Source organism: Falco punctatus, assembly GCF_963210335.1.
Source record: "Falco punctatus genome assembly, chromosome: 2".
In the NCBI taxonomy this organism is placed as follows: domain Eukaryota; kingdom Metazoa; phylum Chordata; class Aves; order Falconiformes; family Falconidae; genus Falco; species Falco punctatus.
In genome coordinates, this window is record NC_137581.1 from 33,689,376 (window position 1) to 33,706,520 (window position 17,145).

Sequence of the window (17,145 nt, forward strand, 5' to 3'; positions counted from 1 at the left end):
ATACAAGGCAGATTCTCAAGAAACATGTGCGTTATATACCATACATTAGATGACAATGTTAAAAACATTTATAAATTCTGTCATAGTAAAACCATAATATTGCTTCCTTATCACAGATATAATAAACATTATCTCTTTGAACCCTGCATTTTATTGCTGTCATATTCTAACTAGAAATTTTAAATAATATCTAAGTGATTTAAAGTGTCATCTTTGACACTGTAGGTATAGAAAAACAACATCACATTATTTTTTTTGTCACACAGTGAGTAATGGCTTAATCCTGTCGTGCAGAGAGCCACAATATACATCTCATGAACACTTTTATGCTACTAGTATGTATGTATTTCATATCAAACCTTGAAAAACTTAGTTCGGTCCTACTGTGGCCTTTAGCCGCTGAATATATAAAAATCAGGTTTATTATTCATCATGATGTCTCTCTAGAAACCAGGAAAAGAAACCTGTAGATAGTGTGAGGAATACCCACACAAAAAAAGCAGGAAAATAAATATTACTATAAACTGGAAAAAAAAACAACAAAACATGGTAAAGATTGCTCTCAGACCTGAAGAGAAAATTTCAGTCCACTCTAATCACTACACAGTCTGTTTTAGGAAACAGTTGCTGCTTGCTGCCAAGTTACTGTGGCATGTATTTCCTATTTATAGGCCTATTAAAGTAAACAGTATAATTAGCCTTTGTTAAATACTCAAGAATTCGAAAGTCAGTTTCTTGCCTATTGTATTACTATTTCATAAACTAAACTGCGTTATAGTAAGTTGTTTTTTTCTTAAAGTAAAGGGTTGTGGGGGTTTTATTTCCAGTAATAAGGACACTATCACAACACAGCCATAACCAAACCCTTCATATTATAATGCAATGGCTAGTCTGGCCAGTACCAGATGTTGGTCCTACTGACAACAGCAAAAATAAATTCTATTTTTCAGCAAAGAACAGGAAATACTAGCAGGCTACAAACCTGAATTCTGTCATGGCTCACAAATCAACAAAACCCGTAAGTTCTACTATACTCTACTGTAGGTAAAAATAACAGTATTTCAAGTTGAAATATTAAGTTCTACTTATCAGTCACCTACTGGAACATATGCGATATACATAGAAACCTTGGTTTCAAGCTCCCACAGGTGGAAAAAAGTAATTTTTTTTCTAGTTCTGAATCATTTAAATATCACCAGAAAAATCAAAAGAAAGCATTCACAATATAAAGTGTGTATTTCTAAAATTAAAAAAAATAATAATAAATTAAAAATTCCTTATGAGAACATATTTGTATTAAAAATCCTTCCTTTTCAGGTACAGAACGCAACAAATAAGAGAAAATTAGTATTACCTTACGTTAACTGTCTGACCAATATTAGTCATAGCTGATGTCATTATTTCAGTTGTAAGGCTTTCAGCAAAACTGACTCCATCTTGTCCAATACCACTGTCAGCCGTCAGACTTGTGTAACTCAGCTCTCCTTCTGCCTTCTCTATGGCCGCAGTAGCCCCCTTGTCAGAAAGCACTGTCTTCTGTTCTACATCAACATGAATTTTAGGAATATCAAGCTGAAACACTCTTGATTTTTGACAGGCACCACCCAATCCAGAATGAAGAAAATGCCTCACTGGGATGGAGGATTCATGCGCAGGTAGATGATGAGATGTACTTTCTGTACAGTACCGATGTTCCTTCATACTGCAGCATCTACAGACAGTTCCAGAAAAAGGAGACAGTTTCTCAGTATATGAGAGCTTATCCCCATTTTTTCTGTTTTCAGCCACATGGAGAACAGCCGACCCTAAACTCATTTCTAGAGTATCATCTGCTACTTTCCTAGCATACTGTTCTATAGCTTGAATTATGCCTTCACTGTAGCCATTGTCATTTAAACTGCCTGTACTATGATACAGTTTATGATCTGGGGAGAAAGGAAGAGATGTCCTAGAAATTCTCGTTTTAATGAGATCCCCTGTGACTTCATCAAATTCAGTCTTTTTATATAGACAGGAATCTGTTAGAGACTTTGGCAAACATGCTCCCGACATTTTCAACTTCTTCCTGACATCACAAGTGATACTGCGAGCAAGGGATTCTGAAAAATGTAACAACTCTGTACATTCTGTTCTCTGTGTGCTGTTACTCCTTCCGTACATTTGGTCTTCACAGCAACGAACGCTGCTTTTCATTTGCTGTACTGCATCTTTATTCATTGCTTTGATCAGCTCCAGCTTCCCATTCACCTGTGCATTTTGCCCAGGAAATGCCTTTCTGTTGTATCTCAATTTGTTTTTTCTAGCAGCTTGCTGTAAGCCTGATTTGATAGACCTGTAAACAAGTCTGCTAGCATACTGATCCATTAACAGTTCAGCATTACCACCTTCTCTTTTCAAAACTCGAATAATATGATCTGCGTATTCATCAGTCACACTTTCACAGCTTGGGTATTTGGAAGTCAAACCAGTCATGCCCGAATCCTGCGGTAAAGGAAGTGCAGATGAATCTCTCTCCCCCAGCCACTGCTCTCGCACTGGACCACATCGGTCTTTTGAACGATAATCTTTATCACCTTTTCTCACATAAAGGCAATCCACCTGACAGTTAACCCTCTTCAATCTCAACAGTTTACAATGCCTTGATTTCACTATTTTCTTGGCCTCACTGATGACTTTTCCTGCCATATCACCTGCATAATTCCATAAAGAATTGCACGTCTGTTCTGGGACATTTGTAAGCGCAGTATATCCGCATCTTTTGTTTTGCATACCTAACCGAACCTGTCTACATGCTTCTCTTTCATTTGTTTTACCATCTAAATGGGAAGCAGCCATTTCAGTCGCTACTGAAATTATATGGCTAGCTAAGCAATCTGCATACTGATTTGTTTTTTCTGAATGCTCCTCTTTCTCAACGGCCATTTCAGAATGATCTTCATCTTCACTACTCTCCACTTCTTCAGAAAGTGACCGCATGAGTTTCAGCATAAATTCCTCATTTTCCAAAGAGTCATGTTCAGTTTCAGACAATTCAGTAACAGATGGATTGTACGGTGTAGAAGGTGGTGTCGCAGGTGCAAACTCCTTTGCTAGTTCTCCCTTGAGTTTCTTAGATAGTTTTCTTAGGTTTCTTTCAGAACTACCTTGACATGGTACTAAAGGGGTTGGGGGGGGTGTATCAGGCATTACACAGGTATTTCCATCTTGGAGACTTGATTTATCTTCCATCTGCAAAGCATCTTCACTGCCAAACATCACTGAAGAAAAGCTATTTGCACGCAGAAAACAATCAGCCTGCCTGTAAGCCAAAGGTCCTGGTGATGGTTTGTGAGTATCGTGTTTTTTAGAGGGCCTGTTTAAGCATGTTACTGAGCAGCTTCCTGTGTCAGTGAAGTCCTCTAGAAAGTGCCTAGCAAAAGTCACAGCGGAACAAGGTGGTGGCGATTTTGAAGAAAACCTGTGTCCTTTTTGATCCTGCCAACAATCTTTAGATTCTGAAAAACACTGAACAGAATGAGTTGGAGTAAGAAGAAATTTACATGGATTATTCAAAGGCATCTGTTGTTGTTCTGCAATTATAGAAACATTACTTTGTTTCTCAGCCTCTTGCTTCTTTATCACACATTGTTCTTTTCTACCGATACCTGTGTAAGTCTGTGAGCTCACATTACATGCTAAATTCTCACTAGTGCTGCACAACACAGTTTTACTTTCATCCACAGACTGTTTTATGACATACTTTGCCAAGTGATCTGCAAACATATTCTTGGGGAAATCTTCACCAATACATTGCACATAAGGTTTTTTATCTATTATTTTTCTCGTTAAAAAATCTGTATACTCTTCTACTGCTTTTGTTACCCTAGATGAGGTTATGGCTTCATAAGCTTCATTTACTATCATATCTACCATAGTTCCAGAGAAAGTATTAATGCCTTTTGACCCACTTGTTAATTCTGAATTATTGTTCATTCCAGATCTGTTATTTGGACGTTTTGTATCATTTTGGTTATGTAAGCGTGATGGAGTACTTTCGGTGCTTTGACTGTGATCTGAAGTTAGGTATATATTTCTGAAAGAAGTGACTTCCTCCTCTCTCTTTCTGCTTGTGGAAAGTGGATGAGTGGGGTCTTTGTACACTTTCATATTGTCATCAGAATTCAGAGCAGTGGATATTTTTGCTTTATGAGCAACGGAGGAAACCTGAGGTTGACAAAGAGCTCTTCCAGCTAAGGGCACAGGTATCGAACTTACAACACCAGAGGTGCAAAATAGAGCTTGGTGTACTGTATATTCCTTCTCAGAATCTTGGATTGGCTTCAGTGTTGCCCTATCATTAAGATTAGGAAAAACTGTGGAAGTCCGTGTTGACTCCAACATACTTTCTGCGCTCACATATTTAATGTTGTCCATGGAAACACTAATGGCTGCTTGTGTTGTGAAGGTCACATCAACCTGAGACAGTTCAATAAAAGCCTCCTGAATGACAGATTCAGACAAATCTCTGGCATAGGATCTTACCACTTTGTCTTCGTAATCAAATGATGAAGGCTGTGCAGCTGTAGGTGTTGATGGATATGAAAACTGGCATACTTCCATGATTCCTTCAAACACAAGCTCTTCAGCAAGGTCTGCTGCAAACCGTGCAACAGTGTTGGTAAATATTTGTTTCTTTACATGCCGCAGTTCTTTCAAAGCACCAGTTATAGCTTCGCTCACCAAAAAGCTTGCTATCCCATTAATGGCACGCTCCTTCAGGGAGATTGCTCTACGTCTTCCAATCTCATAAAAAGCCATCTGAAAGACCGAAGAAGTCAACCTAGCAGCCAAATGGCAAAGTGCATTGGTGCATGAAGAAACTCCTTTTTGCAGGTCTTTAAATGCACTGCCAAAACTTTTTTCAACTAATTCAGTTGCAAATTTTTGAATGCTGTCTCTAATCATCAATGACTTATGTTTAGATTTTGCTTGTTTATCTGGCTCCTTACTAGTTTTCATCTTGAGATCTCCAGCTTGACCTTTTTTCTCTTTCAAAGCAATCCCTTTGTGTTTTGAATCATTTTCTGCACATACTTGTTCTGATGAGGACTTGGAATGAAAAACAGAACCTAGTATTTCAAATGAAACACTATCAGCATATGCTGAATAACTGTTATAAACTGCATCATGGTGATTTTGACCCGTCCCATCTCCACCAAGGTTAATTCGACATAAACATTCAGAAGAACCACAGCTCCCTAGTGGACTGAAAGCTGATGATCTAATAGGGCTGAACAAGCCTCCATTCTCTTCCCCTGGTGTTTTAACTGGGCGAGGGGAATCCGGGACATCAAAGACGCTGCTATATGGTGATTCTGGTTTAAGAGGAGTTGGTTTCTTTACATTGGCTGGGAGAGTGGGACGATCAAACTTGAATTTCTGAGGATTCATTGTAATGCTTGCAGAAGATAATTGTTCATGACCAGTCCTCCTTTTCTGGGAGGGATTCCCTAGGATGGGATCCCTAATAACTTTACAAGAGTTTTCCAAGGCTTGTTCCAGCTCATCAAACTGATCAAAACTATCAAAAAATTCACTTACTTCTGAGTCTGAATCCTCTATACCATCTTTCACTACTGGAATTTTTGGCAGCTGAAGTTTTGCCTTTAAGCTTTTTTGATAGCCTTCTTCATCTAAGAAGATTATGGGGCTTGGGCTGGAGCAATCTGACTCAGAGGATTCAGCTGGAGAGGAAGAAAACAATGTTTTACACAAAAAATTAACACCTTGATCACAAGGATTATATGGCTTATAGAAACTCCTTTGTATCCAAGGATCAGAAATTGAAGTTGTAACTGAATTTTTTACTGACGACAGTTCCTTAAGTCCCAAAATATCAATCAAAGTAGAAGATCTGGTAGATGACTTTCGATGTGCAGAACCCACAAGGAACTTCGAGTCAACAGCTTCTAAACATTGAGAAGGGATGGTCTGTGAAGCAGTATCTCGATGGTTTCGAGAAGTAAAGCTGGATGTACCTGAAAAGAAATAAAAAAAGAAGGAAAAAAAAATAATAAAAAAGATTGCTTCCAAACCCAGACTTTCCACATAACTACATAAAACAGGACAGATTTTGACGGCAACAGCTGGGCTTGTTATTGTTGCAAAATGCTAGCTGATCTTTCATGATTAAAGCATCTTTCATTTTTTACAAAACCTATTATACTAATCTAATCACTGACAAATGCACATATTTTTTAGCACATGAAGTAGAATAAGACTCTATTTGATCTGCATCTGACACTGTGATTAGAATCTTTGGTTTAGATAAACTGTTGTGAAAAGAACAACAAAAAACTTAAATTTTCAATTGCATAATACCCCTTTACAAACCATGACTAACGTAAAAAAACTACTGCTTATTTACATTTACTTTCTCCTAAGATTCTGACAGCCTAAATTTCAAATAACAATTTCTACAAGTCAACAGCATGCAAGAACTTACCAGCACTTTGTATCTTTGAAGGCTCATCTTCATCCAAGTGTTCAAAAGCAGTGACAAAATCATCCTCAATTGAAGAAACTGACTGATTAGTGTCATCATCTTCTCCATGGGATGCCTCTGTTTGATGTTTTTGCAATGAGTTTACTTCCACTACATATCTTACGCCTGTGGTATACTTGCTCAGCAAGGTAAATATATAATCAACTTTGATCCTTGGGAATGAAGGAGACAGTCTCATCACACAAAACACTTCAGGAAGCTGATTCTTGAAAAAGAGAGCAACAAGAAAACAAACATAACAATCTTAGAATTATTTCAACTGTCAGGAATGGCAAGAGATTCCTTCAATGCATTTTTATGAACAGTAAACAATTTACAAGTATTTTAAAGACAAGAAAATGCACATTAAAAATCTGTAAAGGAAGACAGTATTTCAAAGCATGTTTATGCTGAACAGTACCTCAGTTTATATGATATTTGTTTCTTCAATGTATTTTTTACCTTATATGCAACATAACTACATTTAACATGTATGATTAGTCGATATGGCTTTAAGAAGTTTGCTTTAACAACATTTATAATTTGAACTAATAAAATTAACACAATAATAATGGAAATACTAGTAAAATAAAAATAATGGCACTTATACAATTAACATCATTTATAACTGTAAATAATTTTTAGTAAGAAAAGAGCCCACTGAGTTTCATGAACACCTGAAATTCTCTTAATTTTTGGCACCTCTGTTCCAGGAAGAAAAATCCGCTGAGGGTGAAAACTGTATCTGAGCAGATAGGTAACTTGACACGTTTCATCTTCTTCCCAAATTGGCAGTGAAAGGGACTAAAGCCTAGCAGAAGCATTGGATCAGCACTATAATTAAATATCTGTTAAATATTTTCTGTTAATAACACAGCACTTGAAAACACCAAGTTTGAGATTTTTCTAACATTCATTTTAAAGAAACCACAGAAACATAACGACATTAATACTACTGTGGTTAAGATGGCTCAAAGACAAAAGCAAGGCAAGTTGTGATATGACTACACTCTTTATGAGGCCAAATATAAAGCTTCTGTAATTAAGACATACAAGAAGACACAAAATTTTTACCTGATGTTTCATGACATAAGGTTTTGCCAAGGTTTTCTTTAAATCTTTTAGAAATATAACCTCGTTTTCTTTCAGTTTGCACAACTGGAACGATTTGAGAACATCTGGAAGCTCTACAGAAACAGCTGCCAACTCCTGATTTAAAAATACAAACATATTGAGAGTACAAAGTGAAATAAATAACACGTAAATGATAATGGTTTTGATCTCATATCCCCCATAAAGAGTAACAGCTGCTTATTTTGGTAAAGTTTTTATCTTCTCCCCTATTTCCTGACCCATCCCCCACTTATTTGTTTGAACTGTGGTGTAAAGCTCATGTAAACAAGCTTTAATTCAGTCCACACTCATCCCCAGCTCACTCTTCTACCAAAAGAAATTCCACTGTTTCTCATGGGACAGAAAAGCCTTGAAAGTCACATAGGAGAATCTTGTAAGCACTGAAAAGCAGCTGCACATCCTATAAGGTATGAAACTATAAAGAGGACACTGAACTCTGCTAATAATGGTTCTCAGTGGATCTCTACATGCTCTTAGCGTGCTTTACTGGAATGGTGTTTTTGTCCCCTATTACAAAAAAAAGGACAAGGCACTTCTTTAACCATGATCTTAGATAACTTGTACATTTACCTACTATAAAAAAGGCCTATATATTTCATCTCTCAAACACCAAAATTCATCCATCTAAAAAACTAGGTACTACTAAGATGACATCACCAGTGCTGAAGAACATTATTTTCCAATATAGGTAAGATATATACTGTACCTGCAAATGAGCAGTACCCATCTCTTCAGCAAAACCTATAAATGTAATCTGTAAAATAAATACATGAACATACTGAAATACAGAAATAACTTTTTTGTTTTCCACAGATATTTAAGAGTTGAAATTCAGCAGGATTTACCATAAAACTTCATTCTACTGCCATGAAAACCATATCTTAGGGTAGCATAGCTTGCTCAAACAGTAGCACAAAGTCTTAGGCATAAGAATAATAACGCTACACTGTTTGATTCGTGAAAAGTCAGATCAGACTGAAGAGCATATACAACATTTAAAACCCACTACACAAAAGCAGCCTATTGGCTGGTATACACCGAGCAACACATACAAGCCTCATTACATCTGTTAAAATAAACATGATTTTGCAAAGATCAGTGCTCATCTGTCCTTGCTTCAGGCTGGACACATATAAATCAGTTCCAGTCTGAAATCTGTCCATGCTAACAAACTGTGATACATTTGGATATACTGAAGAAAGCATAATGCTAACACATTATACAATTTACCATGTAAATTGATTAGCCTAAGGCCAAAACACAACAGATTACTTAGCCACATGTTTGCATGCAATATCCAAGTAGACAAATTGCTGAAGTAAAAGAATTAAAACCTCCATTCAACCTCAAAAAAAAAAAAAAAAAAAGTCTTAACAGGCTCCGGAACCTGGAATATGTCAGAAATGTCAGCTTTACCTCAGGTTTTTGTGTTTGTGGACCGGGAGGTATTTTATCCCATATTGTCCCTCTCTTCTGTCTGCAGGTACCTTGTATTGTTCAACATGAACAGACCAAAGTGAGACAGTCACTACTCAAACTTTGTTTCAAATGTCGGATTGCCTCAGTCCTCATTTCCTATCTCCCTGATGACAAATCAATCAGGTATCTGCATGCTCCAAAAAAATCCCAAGGCATTTCTTTTCAAAGCAAAGTTGTAAGAAAATAAATTTTGCTCCCATTTTGTAGATATGGAATAAATCACAAAGATTAAACACTTCCACTGATGCTTGGACTCAAGTCTGATATGGCTTGGATTCAATTATTTCAGAGTGATATGCAACAGACTGAATTTTATAGAATATAGACTTGAATTGAATTGAATAGACTCAAACCACAGCTCATATGAAATTTCTAGCAGCTACACCCTGTTACTCTAAGGTAGCTGGTTGGTTCTCAAGTTTAGAAACAGCAAAGAATATAACTATGTTTATAATCATTTATTATTAACTGATTCACCTACTTGCTTGGGCATATATAGAATCTCTGAAAGGGACAGAGCTAGAAAAAGAAATGGCTGAAGAACAATTCTGTTTTGAACTGTATTTGAGTTCTGAATGCCTTATTTCAATGTGTGACCCAAAAAATTCCAAGTTTTCTTTTAAACTGAAACCATACTGAAGTATGAAAAATTCTGACTTTTTTATTTCAGGGGGTCTTACGCTGGGAAGCTATGCACCCCCAGAAAAGATCTTATTTACATCCACTTACCCTTAGTTCAGTTATGACATCGTAAGTGAAACAATGCTTCGCAGTAGCATTCCAAGTAGCTCCAGACAAATTACAGGTCTCCAGCACTGTATTCACTGTGTTAACTATGAAATGATCCTGTTTGAGCAACATACCCCTCAATTCTTACATCTTTTCTTCAACTCCTAAATCTCTCATCTGCACATCTGCAAGACACCTTTCAACTACTACGTCTTTTTATCTGTACAGTACCCACAATATGAACTGAATTCCTCCACAGAAAAGGCAAAATAGCAAACAATTTAAAGGACTTTGAAAAAACTAGTTCTCTGAAGAACATTATGGAGGCTTTAGGGTTTGTTGTTCTTGGGGCTTTTTTGATAGCTTGCTTTTTTTTATTTTATTTTTTGTATGGGTGTTTCCTCTTTTGTCTTCCTACATGCCCTTTCCTTTTCTTCAATATAATGATTCCAACCCTTTCCTTCTCCCATGGGACAACTCGTGCAAGGTAGGGCAGTATGCAGGAGTCAAAGCTTCACACAAATGAAGGCCAACCAGTCCATATGTACACTGATGGGCCACCAGATTGCTGTCAAAGAGAACACACCACTGCAGAGTCTGCATATTTTTGCCTCAATGACAACACTAATTTGGATTTCTTTACTGTGCCTGAACTCCAGTTTTCACAGAAGGATAATCACCTTTTAATACCTCAAACATATCTGAAGTTAGTACACCAGTTCAAAAGTTGTTGGGGAGTTGGCTAGGGTGATAGAAGGCCAACAGTTGGTAATACAACTCTTTTCTTTAAACTAAAAATAGTGCATGAGGCACTGTATTTGAAGGTTATCATAACCCATAATCCCAGAGAAAATGAAATAAAATGATACAGGAAAACCTAAATTCTGGGTTTTACAAGTCTAATTATCTTTGCAGTCCCAATAATACTCTTTTAACGTTACTCTGCAGGTGTCATTCCCTGTATCTCCTAAGAAAAAAATACCTGTTCTGTTGCAGGATATCGACCCTCATATTTCAACCACAGGGCTCTTAATTGCTTGCGCTAATAAGGTAACTAAATATAGTCAGCTATCTTTCTCCATAGGGACCATCATTACAGGCATATAAAACATGCTGGCAGCTATTTGTTAGGTTTGCTACAAGATAAAAAAAAAAGCCTGGGGGTGGGCAACATTTGAGGGGTTTTGTAGATTCTAGAGCACAGCCTGTCTGAACAGGCACAGACAAGGTTTTACCTCCTCCTCCACCATTTAGGTCTTCTTCCTTACCTCTGCTCTGTCACAGCTCTTCATCTTTAACAAATTCAGCTTCCTGCCTGCTCCCTAAAGGTTTCATACAGCCGCAACCTCACCGTGCAGCAAGTCCCAAACCCCCTGGTGTTACCCATGCAATCCTAACCCATCTCTGCTGGTCACACAACCTGCCTCTCCCCTTCCTCCTTATCCAATTGTCAGTCTTCCTTAACCACTTCCTAAGTCTTTTTAGCTTTATTTCTCCCTATTTCAGTTCCTCCACCTGGCGAGTTCAAGTCATCCTTTCCTTCTCTAAGCTCCTTGTCAGGCCTGTCAACTACTACTTAGTAGTCTTCCAAGACACTTGATAAGCGATATATGGTACACATTGCTTCTTACTTTTTTCTTTTCCCTTTGGAGAAGCTGCTGTCTTCTAACTCAAACTGCTCTAGTCATTTGCCCACACAGCTTGAGATTTATCTAGACAGTCCTGCATTCTGCCCAGATCTACTTCTCTCCACACCCTGCCCAGCTATTGGCCCATCTGTATTAATGTAAAAGACGTCTAGATCTGTGATGTTGAGGCTTGAGCTTTTAGTGTTGAGCACAGGACAAACCAAGAGCAATCAGTTTAAATTTATCCTCAGACCTGGATCAAAATGTTCTGCTACTTTGTTAGGATACTGTCTCCACACCCTCAACCACAGGAGTGCTCACAAATGCAGAACACTCAGTTACACAGTTTTTACTAAATCATCTATCTACACATTTTGGTTTTTTAGTTTCATAAATTCTACAAATCAGAGAAATGTCATCTTGAAATGTCACAGCTCTTTTCAAGTCTACAGTGACTGAATTCAAGAATGACAACAGCGGGCAGAGATTTTACAGCCAGTAGCAGCACTGTTCACATTTAATATCATGCAACATCCCATACTGCTTCAAGCTAAATGGTTTTATATCATAACCACAAAATATATATAAATGGTCAAGTTATGCCACACCTCAATAAAATTATCTTGTTCTTCCTGACTTAGACACTCCTCTGATGATACACTGCATAACTCTTTTCTGCTGTGTAGCAGTGACTTCATAGAGTGCAGTACACCTTCACCAAAACTCTGAAAAACAATGAAAAAAATATAAGAAAAAAATGCATTTTCAGTTTTGGATACAGGGTCTATTCATCTATCCCCTGCCCCCCATCGGTTTCCCTACTCTAAGTACCATGTTTGAATTTTAAATTTACTTCAGGACATGAAAGTGAAACAGCTAAGTTGTTTTCTTCAAGCAATACTTTTGTTCCAAATGAAGTGGACCATTCTGTATTAAAAAAAAGGTGAGAACATGCTGACTTGGAAAAAAGAAACAGATGAATCCAAGAAGAAATCCAAGCCCTATCTATTCCTTGCATCAAAGCCCGTATATGGAACTTCTTCATCAGCTTGTCCTTAAAAAGGAATAAAAAACAAATTTAGCCAAGAAAAGTAATGGAGGTCGTTTCAAAAGTCAGAGGGGAAGAAAACAAAAAAAACCAAACCAAAGAAAATCTACACACATTCTCCTTTCCCATTCCTTGAAGGATATGAAACAACTGTAACTTAATTCCATGTAAATACTTCTTGCAACAATTCTTATATTTACACTTATGGTGACATGCAAGTACCCACACATGACTATAAAAGGCTTAAGAATCTAAGACTTTCTCCTAGTGTAACAAAGTGCAGCAGAACAGAAGAATTATCATCACTAGTATCTGAAGGCAAATAAAACATGACAACAGAACAACAAATCCTGTTTCATTTAGCCTGTAAAAACGACAACATCCCCTCACTTGTTTTAGGAAGTTAGCAACTTTTTTACTTTAAAATTGTCAACTCAGCTAGCAAGTGGTAGCGTTAAGAAGGAAAGTAAGATCATGATGTGGTTACAAAATGTTAATCTGGTTATTTATCTCTACACGAGTGCCCTGTTAAAAACAAAGTGAGAAATCAGTGTGTCCAACTTATGACAAGTTATTTCAAATTTGCATAGCTTCTTAAACAATAGCAGAAGTACTAGGTAGCCAAATCTAGTCACATAATGTTTTGCATTTCTGATACTCCCACAGCAATTTTTTTTTTTTTTTTAATTTATGGTAAAAAGTGATCTTACATATTACAGTTAAACCTCGAAAAAGATCTGTTTTTTCCCTGTAGAAAAAAAGGTATCAAGTACTACTACATGGGAAGCCAAATTATTATATCATGTCCAGTGTCACCATGTTTCACTCATGCTGATAAAAAATTAGGAAAGCATTTCTAGAATGAATAGACAAAAGCAAAATAGAAACTTTACTTCAGAATCCTTCAAACTACCACATTTCAGATTGTTAGCAAACAAGGCTCAGACTACCACCCTGACAACCAAGGCCAAGTGACGCTGAAGCAGTCGAGCCAGTCATTTTTATAGAAAATAACAGTTGAACTATTTTAAAATGTGTTTTAGGCAGTAACAGGGTCATTTGAAATAAATTGATAAAATGTTCATTTATTTTCCACTTTCATCTACTCCTTTGTCTCTACGTTAAGATGCAATCTACCTCCACACCTTAGTAACACATCTTTGTACTTTCCAAAGTATGCTCACAGTGTCTTTCTCTTTGATTCTCTGGATCTTCCAAATTTACAGGTGGCTGCAATACAAACATTGCTCAAAGACTCTTCCCCAGTAACTGCTCCATTCATCTCATACAGAAGTCATTTGTGAAGTCAAGCAAGCATGTTGAAATGTCTCATTTTCAGCTTCTACAATAATTTAATCAGTCACAGCACTCAATAATTAAAAAAAAAAAAAGCCATAGAACGCAACCTGCTAATTTTCTGCAGACCAACAGTGATCCAGTTCGAGAAGGGCTCATCATTATTCTATCGTGGTTAAGTTTTCAAAGGCTACAAACTATTATATATACCATTTTTATAAGCAAGTACTTCCCCCCGGTTTAACATCCTGAAAGGCAGGATGAATAACTAGAACAGAAGTATGGTATTAGGAAGTACTGAAGTGAAGGAAAATTCAAGACTGGAGAACCAAGTTGAAGTGGGAAAAGAAGAATGATACAGCGATCAGAAAAATCTCCCCTAGGTCTGGAAGAACCAGCATACAAGACTATATGCAGGTCTGGCAGCACACTGATGGTGGCACTACACAACTGAAGAGATAAATAATCACATTTAAAAGGGAGGAGGAAGGAGGTAGTGTGTGTTTTTAAGATCATATTAAGGAATATTAAAAAATCAGAACATGAAAAAATAAAGATATGGAAATTAACAGGCACAATACATGCACAGAAAAAAGATCTTATCTATTTGGACTTCCATAGATTATTTACATTGAAATATATGAAAAGTTAACAAAACCAGAAACATACACAGAAAAAAAGATCTCATCTATTTGGATTTCCATAGATAATTTACACTCAAATACATAAAAAGTTAACAAAACCGGAAAAACACAGTCTTTACTAAAAAAACTGTTTCTGGAAAAGAAGAATTTGGCTGAATGCAGATAGCAAAGGGTTTTTTTTGAGTATAGAGTAGATGTAGTCAGTAACCCAGTAATCAACTTCCTCAAAATTTATCTTGAGACTGAAGTCAAGTATCATCATCATAATTAATAAATTTAATAGAGAAAAAAAAAGTAAATATGTAGATGAAATCTGATGATAATTCAAAGTAAGCAGAAGTCACCAGTGAAGAGGAAGAACAGCAAATCACACGGGAAGAACTTGTTCAACATGGGAGTATTTTAAAATGCAACTATAGGAAGTACAAATTTATGTCCTTAAAAACTAAAAGCAAGCTTTAAAACAGAATTGTGAATTCACAAGCTGTAGAACGGAAGACCTGAGTTGACTTCTTGAGGTCAATATGACACAGCACTGAAAATAGCAAACATGACCCTAGTACTCATCCTTTAGTGAAAGAACTGACATCAGTCATTGAGAAGGACATCCTATGTAATTGCATGTACAGTAACATCCACATGTAAAAAGAAGATTAACTCACGACAAGCCCAGAAAGTAGGACTATGAAGGATAATCGCTGGAATACAGAGGCTTTCATATAAAAGCAGACTAAAACCATAGTTTACAGAGTTTCCAAAAACCAAGGCTAACAGAGGACAGATCACTCACTGTAAAAACATCATGAGGGTGAACATCAGCCGAAGAATAATGACATCCATGAACAAGCAGGCATAAACTTGCTGTGAATAGCTTCAGCCTGGAATTCCTAAGATTCTTAGCTATTACAGCAGTGTGGTTTGTAAAGACTTAAAACCAGCAGTAGGTGTTTTTTTGTTTATCTCTCCTCATTAATTGTGAGACTACATTTATTAAGCTTTTCATATTCTTATCAAAATTGGGCTTGTGACAGCAAAGGACTGGACTTATTTTCAGAGAAATTCTGTAATCCAACAATGAAAGCAAGCTCCCTCACAACACCAGCCTAGGAGACAGACAACTACATTGAAAACTGCAAACCAACAAGTTTCCAAGACTATCAGTTCAGTTTAAGTAAGGACAAAAGGTCATCTTCAACAAAAGCATGTAACTTGTTTTTATAAATAGTATAACTACTTCCAATATACATCATCATATGGGCAAAAATACTCTAAAGGAATCTAAAAAGCTCTACTTGCTAAATCTGCGCAGTCTTTCCTCACAGAAATTCAAGTCACGTCTCTCAAGAAATCATATTTCAATCATGAGCACAGATTTCAAACTAAGTTATACTAGGGGGAAAAAAACAGAAATATCCTCAAATGTGCACAGAGCAAGACAGATCCAAACAATGCAAATCCTCGTCACACCTCTAGCTCAAGTGAGCAATTCAAAGTTTTGCACTGTCCCTTTTGGGGCCAGCAAATCAAGAAGTCATTATCTATGGATCCTTCACACTACACTGGAGGAAATTCTATACTAATCAGTTGTATAAACTATTGTAAACATCTGTTCTCTAACATCCTAAACAACCCAAAAACCTCTAAGATGCCACGATCAGCAGAGAAATCAAGTCCAGTGCTAGAGACATGTTTACTCTGCTCTTAAATAATAAAGCAGCTCTTCCTGATTTCATGTGCTGTAAGATTTAAATGGACTGAATATTCTGAAGTCACTTTGTAAAAATGGAAACTTAGGCTTTACCAGTTTAGGCTGCACTGACTTTTAAGAGCTACTATTGCAACAATTCTTGTTAAGTATTAGGAAGTGTTATGAAAAGGACGTGAATCAGACTGAAAGCTGTGAATCAACAGAAAATGAAACATTGTGTGATTCTGACCACCCTACTGCCTGGCTCTATGAGAAAGAATGGAAGTTCCACACTATAATCTCAGTAGCCACCCCTCAGGGAAACATCCAGAGGAGGCAGCCACAAATCAAAACATTGGCATCTGCCTGTATGAAAATGCAGAATTCTGAAGAACACCCCAGAAGGGCCAAATTCATGTTCCTAGAACCACACAATCCAGAATGCTCAATGGCAATTAACGGAGTGGTTCTCAGAGCTAATATGGTAGGCAACCATTAGAATCAGTGATGAATCACTGGTCACTATCATTATTAGAAAGATGTTTCTGCAACACAAAGGTCTAAAAACCTGGGGGGTAGGGGGTATCAGTTTGTTTGGGGTTTTTTTTTAACTGAAGAGGAAAAACAAAGGGCAGACCAAAAAAGTGCTCTAAAATCCAGTTTATGTTTAGGTTAAGAATGCAAAATAACTATGTAGTTAAAGAACTCTATTTGAGCTGGAAATTTCTCATAAATCAATAACATACGTTTTTATACCATGTGTCTTAAAATGAAAAAGCATCACCCATAATTACAAAATCCTTAATATGTGGCAGTTAACGTTCCGTATCAGGACCTGGAACAACAGATTGATTGCAGTTTCTACAGGATATATACCACCAACACCATTTCCTTAAAACAATAAAAGCCGCTTATGGAATAAAATAAAGCTATTTCCATGCAACAAGATACTTCCTTGCGCAGTTTCTCCTCTTAAG

The 17,145-nt window shown here is 36.8% G+C and overlaps 1 protein-coding gene across 5 annotated transcripts in view; it reads right to left on the reverse strand.

The window, feature by feature from the left end:
- AKAP11 (A-kinase anchoring protein 11) overlaps positions 1–17,145 on the reverse strand; it is a 57,139-nt gene that overhangs the window by 18,929 nt on the left and 21,065 nt on the right. For 4 of the 5 annotated variants that reach the window (XM_080376817.1, XM_080376818.1, XM_080376819.1 and 1 more), the window contains 5 exons: positions 12,102–12,218; positions 8,364–8,411; positions 7,598–7,732; positions 6,485–6,749; positions 1,355–6,017 (listed from right to left, as the gene is read on the reverse strand). In XM_080376817.1, the coding sequence (XP_080232943.1) occupies positions 1,355–6,017; positions 6,485–6,749; positions 7,598–7,732; positions 8,364–8,411; positions 12,102–12,218 (5,228 nt within the window). The remainder of the gene's footprint in view (positions 1–1,354; positions 6,018–6,484; positions 6,750–7,597; positions 7,733–8,363; positions 8,412–12,101; positions 12,219–17,145) is intronic. The other variant, XM_080376821.1, reaches the window with a different exon arrangement.